General features: G+C 36.6%; 1 protein-coding gene across 3 annotated transcripts in view; it reads right to left on the reverse strand.

Annotated features, from left to right (window-relative positions):
- The window catches only part of CSN3 (COP9 signalosome subunit 3), a 44451-nt gene that overhangs the window by 15063 nt on the left and 13989 nt on the right, over nucleotides 1-15399 (reverse strand). For all 3 annotated transcript variants that reach the window (XM_081750747.1, XM_081750748.1, XM_081750746.1), the window contains exons 3-7: nucleotides 14989-15206; nucleotides 11290-11484; nucleotides 8117-8268; nucleotides 3791-3950; nucleotides 2157-2270 (exon numbers count right to left, since the gene is read on the reverse strand). In XM_081750747.1, the coding sequence (XP_081606873.1) occupies nucleotides 2157-2270; nucleotides 3791-3950; nucleotides 8117-8268; nucleotides 11290-11484; nucleotides 14989-15206 (839 nt within the window). The remainder of the gene's footprint in view (nucleotides 1-2156; nucleotides 2271-3790; nucleotides 3951-8116; nucleotides 8269-11289; nucleotides 11485-14988; nucleotides 15207-15399) is intronic.

Below are 15399 nucleotides of genomic sequence, written 5' to 3' on the forward strand. Positions count from 1 at the left end.
CCTTCGAAATGTAAATATGAAGAAAAGAAAGAAGTGAGTGGTTTAAAAAGAAAAAATTAAGAATGCTCCAGGAGCAATGCCAGAATGAACTTAAAAAGAATAAAGAGATGATGTGGGAAGGATAACGTGATTGCTCCTACATGTAAAAGTAAATCTTTTTATCCGCACCTTCTTCTGTTTCTCGGAAAAATCCGCAAAGTGTCATCTCGCTATGACTTACGGGTCCCGAGATATGGCTCCTTAAATCTCCCAAAATTTGAACTTTTTTTTCTTTTTGGCCAATATCTGGGGAACGGTGGCCAGTTGCCCAGTGGCCACCGGTTACTATTTAGTACCAAGATGTCCACCATAATCTTAGGTATTGATCAACACCTATATGATCTTTGCATGCGTTAGGGTTCCCGAGATATGACTCCTTAAATCTCCGGAAATCGGACATTTTTTACGTAATATCTCGGGAACGGTAAGAGCGACGCTACAATTTCCATCACTTTCTCAGGTAGTATTTGATTCTCTATAAGTGGAGGCCTTAAAATTGGAAAAAAATTGCAAATAACAGACAGACAGACAGAGACATATTATATATATATATATATATATATATATATATATATATATATATATATATATATATATATATATATATATATATATAGAGAGAGAGAGAGAGAGAGAGAGAGAGAGAGAGAGAGAGAGAGAGAAAAATTCAGTAACGAAATTTTTAAGTTTGTTGGAAAGAACTAGGGAAAAGAGATGGGAATGATAAAGAAAATGGAGATTCAACACACCGCTCAGAGCTACTTATCTGTTCTACGTGTTTCTTTCTCTACTTTTCTTTCTTGTCTGATGAAATATTTAGCGAAATAACTTATAACGAAGATCTTTCAATGTATATTATGTTTTCACTAATTTGTTTTACGTATATAGGAATTTAAGTACAAATAATAAGGATAACTGCCCAAGATAAATGGTTACAGACGGCTGTGACCTACACATCCTTCATTTACCTATCTGATGAGTACGTGCGTTTGTTTTGTGGAGTCGCTGTTGTGTGTTTATATGAAATTATTGGTTGAAATTGTTGGAAGAGAAGGTATGAATGCTTTACTCTAGTGACCAGAACAATACAAGCATTAAAAGTCAATACACACAACCATTTCTTGGTTTGTTGTGTTATAATATTGTTGTATGTTATGTTGATTGTTGTGATTTGAAGTGGAAAATGAAGAAAAAAAGTAACGCATTCCAATATTAGGATTACATATAAAGTGATGAAACTTTGTAGAAAAAAAAGTATCCTCATATTACATTTAATAAAATAACAGAAACAGTGCCTGTGCGGTGCGGTGGACAGAAGTATGATATATATTTTATTTATCATACTATTCAAAGTACGAGATGCACATCAAAAGTACGGAGATCCTCGGGACTCTTTCCCCATATTCATAAAAATATTACAACCACTGACGAGTTCATTCAGAATAATCCTTTATTTCGTCCAAAGTACAACAGATGTCGGTTCTGAATGCTTCAAGTTTAGAGTCCTTGTGAGCACTGAAACTATATGGGGCGTTGACCTACAATTTAAAGTGGAATCTGAACCATTACAATGTTTTTACTGTGTTCCATTGGAAAGCGGACCCAGGATTCCCTGCACCTTGCACTAGATCGGCGGAGTCGGTTCTGTTACAGCCCACGTGATATAAGACAGCACGCCCCATGAAAATAAAAAATACCGGGCTGGTCTCCGGCAGAACTAAATGGCATAGTGGTTATCCGAAATGGTATGCAGTACTTCTACTTTCGACCTCCAGCCAAACACTTATTTTTCTTTTACACTGACTCTCCCCTATAGTAAAATTAAACGTTGGAAGAAAATAAGTTTTGCTTTTTTTAATACACATATGTATCTTTAGTTTAATTGAATTTATCATATTGTTAAATTCTATTTATTACACACTAATTCCTAAATATGCAACGCAGGTAAGAAAGCTTATACCAATACTGACGATGACATATCACCAGGAAAATAATAAAAAAATAAAATAAAATAAATACAAAAGTTATAGTTTTCAACGAAAATTTCCACTAATATTACGAAAAAGAAATTATAGTATCAGTTGTTCTACTTACAAGTGCAAATAATGGTAACTTACCTCCTCTTCTAAGCGTTTGAGCATCGCAGGACTGTTGTACTTTTCAGGATCATCATGAAACACCACCATGCCGTCTTTTTGGTTTATAGTAGCAAATATTTCACCATCTTCGATCTATAACAGAAAAACAGTAGTTACCATTTCTACATTCATTCATATCTTCTCACATGCTACGCGAACACAAAAATGTAACAGTAAATGACAATTGCCTTCTGATTTGTGTAAGATTGAAAAAAAACACTAAGCTATCATTTAATAGTGATATATTCAGTATGCGGCAAAACAAACAGTACTAAACTAAAATCCCATCGTTGGCATTTATTTATTTATTTGTTGTACAACATAATGAAACGTAAGAAACGTTGTCATATGGATGTCAACTAAACGTTACTCAACCCATATTGTAAATTTAAGAAGACTCGTGCCTGCACATCATGTATTCAAAATGTTGACCATTACATCGCGCACATTCTTCATAGTGGGCCTATAGATCGATGGACATGTTAGTGAACACGGGTGGCTGGAACGACAGAACAATGAGCGAATCTTCTCTCTGAACTACGGTATACTGGTAGGGGGTTATCTGTTCGGAAAATTGCTTCCTTCAGCATACCCCATATGTAGGGGTCTGGAGCCCTGAGGCCAGGGGAATGGGAAAGATATGGAAAATCCATTTTGCAGGAAATCAAGTGATGTCTAAACTCTCATAGGCAGAAAGATAAGTGACCCAGTTGCAATGTGGGTGGTATCCCCTAGTTTCTGCATCCATTGTTATTGTAACGACAGATTTTTGGTGCGGCGCAAACCTCGCAAAAGATGCAAGAATAGATCAATAATCAACTGGCGATCGACATAGCGATCAAGGTACACATGGCTTTCATCACTGAACCATATGTTACTAATGAAGACTTCATGTTCATATGCCATAGCTCCAGAGCAATACAGTAGACGTGGGCGCTTATCTCCTGCAGTGAGATGCTGCTCCAACACCGTATGAGCGGAAATAGTGCTCGACAATAAAAACCTTTTCCTCTGTTGTAACATTATCTTTGCGCCAACTGCACACTACGCTAGTCCACACACGACTGAGCACACGTGTGGCGCTCACAGCTCATACCGTATTGCATCTGCGCACCATCCGTACGCGAATTTCAGTACTGTTTGTTTTGCCGCATACTGTAGTATTGCGCTTTCTATATATTTTAGAATAATCTACGTTTAATGTTTCTCCAATACAAATACAGTATAAATTTTACTAAAAAAGACTGGAAAATAACAAGAAAAGCTAGTTAGTAATAAAACTAGTATAATTTTTGCACTTCTAAATTCCCAACTTTTATGTAGTCTTTTCGGCTAATATTTGTAAACAAATTTTCAGCAATTACTGCAGTTTTCATCAGCTTTTTTTGTTACCAAAGGGCGAGTAAAGGAAAAAGGAGAAGAAGAAGAAACCATCAGCAGTCATTTCCTAATAAATGAACCTGGAGAAAATCTCAGAGTGGATACAAACTTGTGCATAAAATTTTACAGAGAAAACTTGGTACCATATTCGGTAACTATTAATGACATTTGTCCTGTTAGTTTGAGACAAATATTTTAAATTTCTAATTTTAGAAGCATTTTAAATATCTTACCATATTAAGAATATATTTCTCTGCATCAGAAGGCCCTCTCAACTGGACTCTACTGGCCACATCTGACAGAGATAACGTGAGGAATGTTTTGGTCAGTCGTTGTATGTTTTTCTTGTACAGAGACGCTAACACCTGTTTAGCAAGCCCCAAATTTTTGTCCCTAGAAGGAATAAAATTTACTTTATAGCATGTACAAAGAGAAAATTAATTGAACACAATAATCAGCATGCAACTTTTCGACAACAAAGGGGATAATCTCGCCTTGTGATTGAAAGCTCCTACGACGGATTCGAGAAATCAGTGATACTGAAGAATGATACGTTCTTGGCCTTTTCACGTTGAATTACGCAAAAGGAATAAAATTTACGCATTAAGGAATAAAATTATTACGCATTAAGGAATAAAATTTACTTTATAGCATGTACAAAGGGAAAATTAATTGAACACAATAATCAGCATGCAACTTTTCGACAACAAAGGGGATAATCTCGCCTTGTGATTGAAAGCTCCTACGACGGATTCGAGAAATCAGTGATACTGAAGAATGATACGTTCTTGGCCTTTTCACGTTGAATTACGCAAACATGGAATATCATTTATTTGACTTACGAAAGACTGAGGTCTTAGAAACTAGGGATAGTAATTAAATATAGATATTACTATCAACAAAATAGCACGTGGGCCGCGGTAGCTCAGTGGTAGAGCGTTCGCCTTTGATGTGTGGGGTCTCTGGTTCGATTCCCCTTTGCACAAAGTAGGCTTTGTGGGGACAAACACTGTGTGCATGGGTTTTCTCGTGGTTTTCCCCCTTTTTCCTTCCAGTTTTCATTCCTTTCTCATCACCACCGTCTCCTTCAGCCTACACGGCATTACCGTGAGACGTAAAATTGAAAGATTTCATTTCATTTCGAAACAGTACATATTCTGCCATCACTGAAGGTAATTTACCGCAAACTGAGAGGCTTCTACGGATTCTGGTAGCCACATAACCTTTCTATTTTGAAGTAGGAGTTACACAGTTTAATACTGCTTAACAATTTAGAACTTTGGTGCAACAGTGGTCTAATCAAATATAATTTTAAACATTAAAAACACAGGCTCAAAAGTTGTCCATGCTTTTCTGAAAATTTTGGCAACTAGTACAACGAAACTCTCAACTTGTATGCTGCACTATAGATTTGTACAAGAAACTGACTTTTTTTTTTTTGGGGGGGGGGGGAGGATATAAATGTAAATGTTTATTAGACCACCTTGGTCCACAACTGTAATCGGGTGGTAGCCTTCTTCGTTTCGTTTTCACCTTATTTCACAGTAGTACAGTAATTTAAACATGCATCACTCAGAAGTCTCCAATTATAATTAAATTAGAACTTCAATATTCGATAGTGGATATTCAAACGGCGGGGATTTGTAATTCTACATTCGTAGAACAATTAGATTGATTCTTTAGAGGATCAGTAGTTAATGATGCTAACTTCTGATAACAGCAATAACTCAAAGGTTGGGTGCTGTCAGGCGCCAGGACCTTGTGTTCAACTCCTCTTTACTCTTCAGTATTGGCTGACACACAGAAGAATACAAAACTTCAAAAGGCAAAATTATTCATTTTAACGCTGATTCTTGTAACAGGAAACTTTACACTTTAAAAATGTAATAGAATTAACAGAACATCAATGTTTATTTAGTAAGTGTCCCTTTATTTTGCGTAGGAAATAAACCTAAGTGAGAAATAAAAACAAAGTTACCAAAGAAATAAATAGGAGATTAATGGCGGAAAACTTGTGCCAGTATTTCATATGAAACCTGATGACACCGTGACTGCTATTGAAGAAATTGGAACTAAAAATACATAAAATCACAATTTTGTAGATTGTATAAAAGTAACCAAGAAAGTTTTATTGCTTTTTCACCCACCACCTTCGAACATCGATATGTCACTCAGGACGTACCTGGAAGATCAAAAATAGTCCCCATCAGCATCGACCACCTTCTGCCAACGTTTTGGAAGGCCATGGATTCCATCGCAGTAGAACGTTATAGGCCGTGAAGCGAAGAAGGTATAAAGTGCATTCTGCACTTCTACTAGGGTTTGAACACGCGTCCTCTAAGGTGATTGTCCAAGGAATGGAACAGGTGATAATCGGACGGTGCAATGTCCAGGGAGTATGGCGGATACAAAAGTGTTTCCCATCCAAGGCGTAGAATGGTGTCCCGGATCATCCTAGCCACTTGGGGCTTAGCGTTGTCCTGTAACAGGAGGACCCCTTTGTGATTCAGAAGTGCTGGCTACAGAGTTTTGAGTTTTTCTTGAACACGGTTCAACTGCTGACAGTATACAGCTGGATTGATGCTCTAACTGGTAGCAGTTAATGCACGATGTCGCGAGCAGTCCACCAAACACACATGGAGGACCTTCTTCTGGTGCAATGCTGGTTTCGGCTGCTTTGGAATCGATTCATGGAATGCTAACCAATGATGATCGCGCCGTGGAACTTCGTACAGAACCCACTTCACATCACATGTCAACATCCTGTCCAGAAATGGCTCCTTTCTCAGACGAGACAGCAAAGAAACACAAGTGTCTGCTCGCATTGCCTTCTGGCCCGGAGTCAAATCATGTGAGACCCATCTACCCAACTTGTAGTGCTTCCCAAGTTGATGGAGGTGCTGCGGAATTGTTTCTCCACTCTAGTCCCAGTTCCTCACATGTCTGGACACTGTGTGCCTCAATTGCTGCCTGAACATCTTCATTTTCACATTTGTTGGTCTTCCGGCACGTGGTGCGTCTTCGAGTGTTTCGTCGCCGTCCTTAAACTTGTTAAACCACCGCTGCACTGTCCGCGTAGTCGCGACACCGTCACCAAAGGCCAGGCATATTTTCCGCCCCGCTGCAGCGGTGTTTGACCCCAGTGTGAGCTCGTAAACTATACACGCCCTTATAACGCTCTGTGGAGGTCCCATGTTCACTTTGTCCTTACCGTAAGGTCACGGTGTAACTGAACTGCCACAACTAGGTAGTAGGTTGGATATACCCACACTAACAACTGACCTCGCCTTATCTCCATCCATTCGCATTCAACTCACGGTGTGAGAGCCAACTGAACATAGACCTCCACACAAAGCGACAGAACTTTCTTGGTTACTTTTATACTATACGAGTGCAAAAACTTGGGCGTTCTAATTTCGCATGAATGAATGTACGTGTTTCTTGAAAACTACAAAGTTTAGAGGAAAACTCAAACATTACTAGCGATTAAGAGAGAGAGAAAAAAAAAATACATCCAAACCTTAGACATATACCAATCGACAGATCTCATTAGTTGAACACAATTCTGCATATAAGGGTAAGTCCTTGTGGGCAGTTTTCGAGAAAATGATATTTTTCGTAAGCCAAAAATTTAATGCTATCAAGTCACCCATTATCATGAAACTTATGCTGAATTATAACCTCATCGAAATTTTCATTATGGTACTGGAACACAACAGTACAGAGTAACCTTAATGAGATATAGCTGATTTTTTTTTTTATTAACTCTTATACTTCAGTTTTTGGTTAACTGAAACATTGTATACAGATAGGACACATATCACTCGATAGATCACATAGAGCTAAACAAAATGATCTGATTGATAAATTCTGATGCATAGTTTACAGGTTCTTTTTAAGTGAAACATTATTTATGTACTGGATACGTTAAAAAAAATTAAAAAATAACCTATAAACTGTTCCCTGAAATTACTAGAAAATGTCTGAACCAACCGGCTATTTCGACAAATGTTTTTATTTCTATCTCGGGCTGTAAATGACGCAAACACACGAACAAAAACTATTCTACTCTATACTGACTGTTTATGGATCACTGTATGATTCATTCACAGAGAACTGGTTACACGAATGATCCACGGACAGTTTAATGGCTGATTAGCAGATTGTAACTTTTGTTGTATTTTCCTAACAGTGACGCACAGTTCTAACAGTGGTGAGTATACTACTTGTAAGAGGAGCCAAAAGAGAGGAGGACAAGTCCTCAGCGAATATATTTTCAGTCGCTAATTGACACCTTTAAGATAGACACGACATTAGCTAAATGAGAAATACAAAAGGGAGACATACATAATTTACTTAAGAAGTCCACAGGAAGACAGATTATAACAATTCTGAATGGATTAGATTGAAACAGGATACGATATATGTTTGCATGTTTGTTTCTTCGAGTGATTGTTTTAAGTTAGGTTATTTTAAGTCCCTTTGGTCTCAATTATTTATCAGAGAACTCATACAAAGAACAAACAATTATATGAAGTAAAATGAGTCCATATACATACCTGACAAAAGTTTCCTGGTATTTATTTAACACTGTGCGTACTTCCTCGGAGCTGTTGGTAGCATAGGCAGTTGCTAAATCGTGATATGGCTGGCTAAGAGGTTTAATGAATCTTCCTACTACTTGTGATGTACATTTTGGTATATTAAGGACCTACAATACAAAGCATCATCATTGTACAGATCGCAAGGAGCAAATTGTTATCCACAGAAGTTACTTTAATGTTTAAAAGTTTTTACTATACGTGCGTCACAGATAGACCATTACAAAAATCATTTCTGACATTTACCATTAATGTTTACTTTTCTCCAAGTCATATCTAGGTTCTTCCTCGAAAGGGTAAAAGAGAAAGTACAACAGGTATAAGGTAAAATTGAAATAACAATCTTCGTAAATTCAACGTGTGTCAAAAGACGTTTCTATTTCATTTTTGTTTTTAAGTCGTATTATTTATTTACCATATCTCATTTTTCTTTCGAAGAAGTGCCTCGGTGATGACCAAGTGTCTATAGTCATATGACTATTTTATCTAAGTCATTTTGATGTTTATTCCTCCGATTGGTTTTATCCTTGTAACCTCTTCTATATCTCAACTTTTGTCCTTTTAAGTCTTGAAAAAAAAAATCAATGCCTTGAGAAATAAAGAGAAACTGAGGAAACACACGGAATGGTAAGTATATAAGAATTTTGTTAATACTTGTGAAACGCTTCACTGCATACTTGGGAATACGATTACTTTGTCGTCTTTGCAAAATGGTTTCTGTGTTATTACAACAAAGCGACAACTAAATTACACACAAGATGAGTTTTTAATAAATTTAATGGATATTAAAGATATGATCTGATACCACAAGTGAAACAATTAACTACGTCCAAATGCACTTCAACCGTACTAAGCTGTTTCAGCAATCTTTGGATAATACAGCACCATTACAGATAAACACGAAAACGTTCCCTTTTTTTCTGAATGGCCTACTTGTAACCTATTTTGATCTCACTTTTGTTCTTTTGAGGAAGAACTTCAATATGGGACTGGATTCTTGCGTGATTTAAACTTCAATTGATACTACTTGTCCTTTCTAACAGCTTGCTGCGCGCACATGGTACTCAACGCTGTGTTGCCAGCTTTTGCGACGGGTGTTGAAACAGGAAATTATTCACTGCAAGTAAATCTGTTTTATAAAATTAAATAATACAAAAGAGAACTAAAAAGAATACTCTCAATAACAAGCAGGTCCATTACTCAAGTTGACGTTCGACTAAAACAATCTGCATTTGTTTATATTCAAATTAACAACGTGCGGAAAGGATGGAATGTTGCAGAGCGAGAGAAATGAGCCACTATAATTGGCTGAACGTGCTGTTGCCATAGAAACAGTTCTTGCCTAATTGTTATGAACCCCCGTGCAAGAAGGAAAAAAAACAGGAAAGCAACTGTCACAAGGACAAATTGTAACAAATGGCCTATAGCGACTTGATTATTATTTCAACCATCTCCTTTACTATGGAAAAAATCATACAAGGTGTGGCTATTAATTTCCAGGACTGCTGTAATAACACCAGAACAGATGATGTGAAAAACGTACCCTTTTAATATGTTTTGAAGTAATCCCCACCTGCCGTAATACACTTCTGTGCTCGGCTGTATAAGTTGTGGAAACAACTTTTAAAGTCCTCTTTCGGAAGGCTCTTCAATATCGACTCACGTGCTTCTTGATGTCTTCAACATCCACAGTGTTCCTTTCATCACAGTTTTGAATTGTGGGAACAAACAAACAAACAAAAAAAAGTGCGGAGGCCAAGTCAGGAGAGTATGGCGAATGATGCGCTCCACGACCTCATGCTTAGCAAACAAAAAAAGATTCACTGGCAATGCAATGTGGGGGGCGGGCGTTGTCGTGCAACAAAAACCAACTCCCATTCTGTCGAAAACCGGGACGTACTCTGCGAATTCTTTGTCGGAGTCGGGCAAGAACTTCTGCGTAATACTGTCCTGTAATAGTCGTGCCAGGTGGAACAAATTCAAGATAAGTCCTTCACTATCGAAGAAAGAGATTAACATGACCTTTGATTTTTGAAATTGAAACTTTTTCTGTTTAGGGGAGTGGGAGACCGCCATTCTGCGCTCTGTCTCTTGGTTTCAGGGTCGTATTGGTAACAGCAAGATTCGTCACCCGTTACTATCGAATCCAGGAAAGCAGGGTCAGCGTCAATGTTGTCGATGAGTTCACCACATGCGTCCATTCTGAGTTGTTTTTGTTCGTCCGATAAACAGTGCGGAACAAATCTGGAACACACCTTGCGTTTCCCTAGGTCTTGCGTCAAAATTTGGCGAACCATTTCTTTGTCGATGTCCAGTTCACTGGCCAGTATTCGAATAGTCAGTCGCTGATCCGATGTTACAAGCTCGGAAACTCTCAATTCTTTCAGGAAATCGGCCTTCCAGTGTGGGCGTCATCTTCAACACTTTCGCGCCCGTCCCAAAAACGTCCATTCCATTCAAATGTGCGAGAACGGAATAATGTTTTCTCACCATACACCTGCTTCAACATTGCATGTGTTTCTGTCGCACCTTTGCCCAGTTTGAAGCAGAATTTGATGTTCACCCTTTGCTCCATTTCTGCACTTCCACAACACCACTTTACCACTTTGACAACAACACTGCAGCAGATACGTTTCCACGCGTCTTTCCCAGCCAAGCTCTTGTTTCCAACTTGCGCGCGCTTCGGGGAGGATGTGCAATTGTACTACCTTCCGGATACCAGCAGTGCTTCTCTCTCGGGCAAGTGATCGGTTTCGTGCTGTGACGTCAGTCCTGGATATTAATAGCCACACCTTGTATAATAAGAAAGGGCACAATAAAGACGCTGCTTGAAATATTAATCAAGTCAATAATCGCGCGCAAAAAAGTAACAAGTTTTACTATTCACATAGTACACTTTGTGTAAAATGATATCTATCACATATTAAAATCTCAATACTTACAGCTTGAAATGTAAGAAGCAGCTTTATCAAAATACACTGAGGGATAAATAAATTTAATCTTCGTATACCTGTGGAAAGCTTAGTACATAAATGCCGATATTCATATTACTACTTTAATGATGTCAAACAGTGGAATTCGGTATAGAATTTTTATAACACTACAACATATTTCACTAGAGATGTACTTACTTTGCCATGTAAAATAAGAGACACTAGAATGTACTTTTTGTAGGCTTCTAACATCACATGAGAGACTGCCATTGCAGGAGTTGTAATGGCTACTTCAAAGAAATACAGCGCCCGATCATAGTTCTTCAAAGCCGCATATATCATTCCACCGTAATAATAATATTGAAGAAAGTGCCTAGCATCGAAGTGGCCATTCTGAAATCAAAGAAAATAATCCACATTGGAAAGTTACATGACGAACGAGCTTATCGAATAATGGATAAGAATAGTATTCTTTTCACATATATGAATAATTTTGAGCATAAGTTCACTAACTATATTTTTTAACACAGCATGAGTGCTCCCAAAGAACATGTTATGAAGTTTTTTTCAATTAACCCGCTGGATTCTCCAAATGTCTATAAAATCTCATGTACCTGCTAAATCACTTATATAGGCACGACGAAATGGAACATTGGGGAGCACGGTGGCTCAGTGGTAGAACGCTTACCTCTGGTACGTGGAATCCCTGGTTCGATACCAGACCAAGTACGTTTGCGGTAGCCAACATTGTACCCGTGGATTTTCTCGGAGTACTCCCATTTCCTCCCACACTCTCATTCCACCAATTCTTCAATATCATTCACTTGCTTTAATCATCCGTCTCTCTCAGCCTAAAGGGCATAATCGATGAAGGTTAAACTGAATGAAAAGGAACACATATACATCTGACAAAAACGACATAAAATGATGCTCAAACATCGAGTCTTTCAAAACAAACAAAATAGATACGAAGCACAACATCGCTCAAGTGTATGATCAAAAATTTTCATTGTTAATACAAAGACATGCATAGGGACCTTACTTGTTTTTAATTCGAACAAAGGAATTAAAAATTAAATTTCTTATAATGTACTAAAAGCAATCAAATGCTAAATTAAAGTCACTGAAGGAAAGTAAGTAGCAGGGTTGGCTGGTTTAAACCAAGGTGGTTTAAACCTTGGTTTATACCAGCTGTTTTTTTTTTCAAAAATAAAAAAAAAAACTGGTTTAAACAAAAAAAGAAAGAAAAAAACGAAAAATGCTTTAAATCGTGTGAACTTAATGGTGACGTTTCCACATATCAAACCATCCGCATTACGTTTATCTACTTTTCACCTTTCAATCAATGGTTCAATTCTCGCTCGAACCATAACCCATCTTTCAAGTGTAAACCAAGTAGCGATTCGAGTTATCCCTTTAAGCGAAAGTCTTCTCCGTGATAACCTTGGTATTTCATAAGGATACCGTACATACGAAATGAAACCAAATTATGTATTTCTACTTGAATGAATGCCTGTTGTTTTATAAAGAAGCCAAGCTTGCCTCTTATTGATAGAAATTGGCAAAATTTATCAACTGCCTACGTAGCTTCCAACATCAACTTGGATTTGACTTTGTTTTAGTTTTATTGAATGATATCTACATACCAAATTTGTAATTTAATACCTCAGTTTTAGCGTAGTGATTATTATATGTTGACCTTAAAATTTTACATACTAATACATTTAAATTAATAACAGGATTTTTCCAATCGCTAAGGCGGGAGTTTCCCGATTTATATATAATTCTACTTATGTAACTGTTTATCTTTTTGTCCTTTTGAAATGACTTTGACAATTATATTAACAAGTACTGCTATGTAAAGATCAGTACAACGTATTTTTATCAGGAGTCCTTCGTGAGTGAGTTGGCAATCGTATTTATGACCAATTAGTTCCGGTTTCGTGTCCAAATGAGAGAATTTCTCTTGGATGTAAGTAGAGAAGCGGTTTAGATTCCGTTTTAAGCTTATTAGACCCCTTCCAGTATAACCTTGTTGTTGTATAATAACACCAAGGCGAAACAAACTAGTTTCTGTCCATATCTAATATAAATACATAGCGTAAATTATTTAAACAAAAAAAAAAAAAAAAAACTGGTTTAAACCAAAACAAACTTGTTTTTTTTTTTTTTTTTTTTTAATAAAAACCATGTTTTTTCCAACCCTGGTAAGTAGTACAATTATATTAGTAACTGATTTTAATTTAACATTAAATTGCCTTTAATATATTCCCTAGTGATTGGTGAGTGTCAACATTTACGGAGTACTTAGGAAAATTAATTATTTCCAGATGGATGAAGAAATCACAAGATAAACATGTAAACTGTCAGCAGCTCAACAAGTAATTCACGGTTTACTCGTTTACAAAAAACAGCAGGTCATTGAAATTATTGACGCTACACGTGTCTTTTTATTTAGAGATTATTTTAGATATTTGACTTACACTTTCAGCATAATGAAGACTGTTAAAACTTTACCTACAATTTATTATCAACTAAAATACAGATTACATTTCACCTTTATATGTATCGCACTACAAAGATCACCAAACGTGAAATAATTTCCAATTATGAAACGGCACGCATGATTTGCTACGAAGTAAACGACAATAAAATAAGATGGAATGTAAATAAATTACATGACTTCGTTCAGAAAAAAAGGTATGTTTTCAAGTATAAGCACCAGTGAGTTATTTAGGTGAACCTAAACAGAAAAGCATTTGGCTTTAAAAGGCAAGTAAATCAAAATCGTCGAAAAAAACAGTAAATATATTTGTCACGTCACATCATTTTGGAAGTATGTTTGATAATACATCTAAGAAACAAAGTATGTAAAACACCAGAAACATCTATATATTAAAATGCTAGTAAAGTTTATGTTTGCGGCCAATCCTTTCGATAATGAGTTCTCGGGAACGATAGGCTCTAGAAAGATTGGGTTTTCACTGATCGATTGCAAACTTTGTGTAGATTTTCAGTTCTTTAAGCATGGCCGTTATTTCTTTATTACATTTTTTAGGAGTACACTGGAAATGTTGAAATTTAAAAAAAAAAAATAAAGCATTATATCCTACGAGTTATACATTCCAACAACATAGTTGTATATCTTTCAGGCGTTTGTTTCATGGTTAAATGATAATGAAAAACGAAGGATTTACTATTTCTCCAGTCTAAAATGAATCTTTATTGTTTGGAGTGTTTTGCCCAATGAACACTATGTATCACTCACATAATTAATTGTGTGTGTAATGTATTCGCTTTTACAAACAGCATGCAAGAAAAAAAAAACTGATCATACATGAATTAGAAACCCCATCCGGAAGTAGGCTCAGATCTTGCAAACGGTGCGAGATACTGAGAAAATAATCGAAAAAATCTCCCCTTTATGGTACCGTTTACCGATTTTTATCACGACGTCTTTCACTTGTGTCTGTAAAGGGCCACGTAGGCCTACATGTGTTGTTTGGAATAACAAGGAGATTGCTGCTCATATGTAAATGATGCGCTGTATAGAGAGCGCAGGTCCAGCTAGTATATATAATAATCTTTACTGCAGGAGGAAGAAAAATTGAGTAGTTTTGGGAATATTGCAGGGTGTGTATTCTTCAAACGACTTGACAAAGGAATTACTAAAAGAAGAGAGAGAGGGGAGAGGAGGAAGATTTGGTCACATATTTTCAATTGTACGACAGAAGAATATGTTATCATACTAAAGTCGGACTGGAATTTCAAGAGACAGATGAGGAATACTAGAAAGAGAGAACAATGCTGTCGGTGCACAAAAATCCGTACAAGCAATAGTTGGACTAATTTCTTAATTAAATATCATTTACCTTACGTTACTATTAGATTACTTACCTCTTGACTAATACTTGTAACATCAGTGTCCAAAAACTTCAAAGCTGGTTTTAAACATTTTGCTAACAAGCACAACTGACATAAATCAGCATGAATAGAAGTGAGCTGCGAATCGAAGAGTTGAATTTTTTGAATGGCTTTCTTTAATAGAACTATCCCTCTTTGAGGAAGCTTTAATTCTACAAGACTATGGGTGAAGGCGTGGCATAGTTCGGCATCTGTGGATGAAAGATAAATGTACATTACGAGTTGACGATGACGGTACCGATGTTAATATAGAAAGAATAATATCGTAACTAAAGACTTGCACTTGTGGAAAAATAGAACAGCAAAAATTGCAAACAAAATGACAAAATAAATTTTTAAAACGGCAATTAAAAAAATACTAGTTTATATTGGAAAAATTAATAT

This window comes from Thermobia domestica, chromosome 3 (genome assembly GCF_964235325.1).
Source record: "Thermobia domestica chromosome 3, izTheDome1.hap1.1, whole genome shotgun sequence".
Classification (NCBI taxonomy): domain Eukaryota; kingdom Metazoa; phylum Arthropoda; class Insecta; order Zygentoma; family Lepismatidae; genus Thermobia; species Thermobia domestica.